The sequence below is a fragment of the Plectropomus leopardus genome, unplaced genomic scaffold (genome assembly GCF_008729295.1).
Source record: "Plectropomus leopardus isolate mb unplaced genomic scaffold, YSFRI_Pleo_2.0 unplaced_scaffold9856, whole genome shotgun sequence".
NCBI classification, from domain to species: domain Eukaryota; kingdom Metazoa; phylum Chordata; class Actinopteri; order Perciformes; family Serranidae; genus Plectropomus; species Plectropomus leopardus.
This window is the reverse complement of record NW_024704583.1, coordinates 1-1,301: the sequence shown is the minus strand read 5'-3', so window position 1 is coordinate 1,301 and position 1,301 is coordinate 1. Positions and strand designations below refer to the sequence as shown.

At 40.8% G+C, this 1,301-nt stretch overlaps 1 protein-coding gene across 1 annotated transcript; it reads right to left on the bottom strand.

Moving 5' to 3' along the window:
* Nucleotides 1-265: 265 nt before the first annotated feature.
* Nucleotides 266-1,014, bottom strand: LOC121940916 (submandibular gland secretory Glx-rich protein CA-like; the record flags this gene model as incomplete). The annotated part of the gene is made up of 1 exon (XM_042483589.1): nt 266-1,014. A coding segment is annotated over one exon (749 nt), but the record flags the coding sequence as incomplete, so codon positions are not given.
* Nucleotides 1,015-1,301: the final 287 nt, after the last annotated feature.

The window sequence follows — 1,301 nt, the reverse complement described above, 5'->3', positions numbered from 1 at the left end:
TGACATCATGACAAAAACCTGGCATTTTAAGGGTTAAAATTCTGAAAATTCAGGAATATTTGATATTTATGATTAGGACTGATGTTGGTTTAGTGGTAGAAAATCACATTAATGTATAATATTTTTTAAAACTTGGTTTTTAAAGCGCATTTTTGAGTGATACGAGTGTGTGTATTATTAAAGGTACAAGGAAGATTTATTAGCCAATAAAAATGTAAAATTAAAAATGAAATTAAAATGAATGGAGGGTTAGTCTCCGTCTCACCGTGTGCTTTGGGGTGTTTTTGTGGTTTTATCTCCAGACACGACTTTGGCGTAAGATTTCGGTTTGGCGTCTTTTTCTGCTCCTGCAGAGAGATTCTCCTCGTCTGGCTCTTTTTTTGGGTTTTGTTTTGTGGCTGAATCTGATGACGTCTGAGCGCTGTTTTGCAGTTTGGCATCAGATGCACGTTTCGGCTGCGTCTCTTCGGTTTTTGTCTCTTTATCGTCCTGTTTCGGCTTGTCGGAGTCTGTTTGCGTTTCCTGGCTGTTCTGAGAAACAGCCGGAGTTTGTGTTTGTTTGTTTGTGGTTTTCTGTTTTCTTGTTTGAGTCTGAGCGCCGTCTTGCAGTTTGGCATCAGGTGCACGTTTCGGCTGCTTCTCAGCTGCGTTTTTTGTCTCTTTATCGTCCTGTTTTGACTCTTCGGAGTCTGTTTGCGTTTCCTGGCTTTTCTGAGAAACAGCCGGAGTTTGTGTTTGTTTGTGTGTGGTTTCCTGTTTCCTTGTTTGAGTCTGAGCTTCTTTGCGGCGTTTGACTCCGCCGGCGTCCTCAGTTTGCAGGTCGTCTTCCTCTTCGGGATCCACGCGTTGTGTCTTTTTGGACGCGCCCTCCTGAGTCTGTCCGCTCGTGCTCTCGACCTCCATCTCAGCCGTTTCTGCGTCTTCAGTTTTCACGTCAGCGGTGCTCGTTCGTTGCTGGTTTCTCCTCCTCTCCTTGTCTCGGACCTTCCTGCTGGCATTGGCTGATCCATGTGCCTGAAACACACGTTCATCTTTAGCTGAAGTGATTCCTGATAATTCCTCTTAAATTATGTGAAAAAATTGTTGTTTTTATGAGTAATTAACTTGTGTGTTCATAAATATGGTAATAAAGTACATAACACTTAAGAATTTATTTTGGTTAATGTTGAAAACTTAGTTGGAACAAATGATCTTGTTATCAAATTAAAATCACAATCACAATCAGAAAAAACTGTTTTATCCCCAGAGAGAAACAATACAAAATGATAACAGTGGAAATACCAACAGCAGTTTATAGAAAT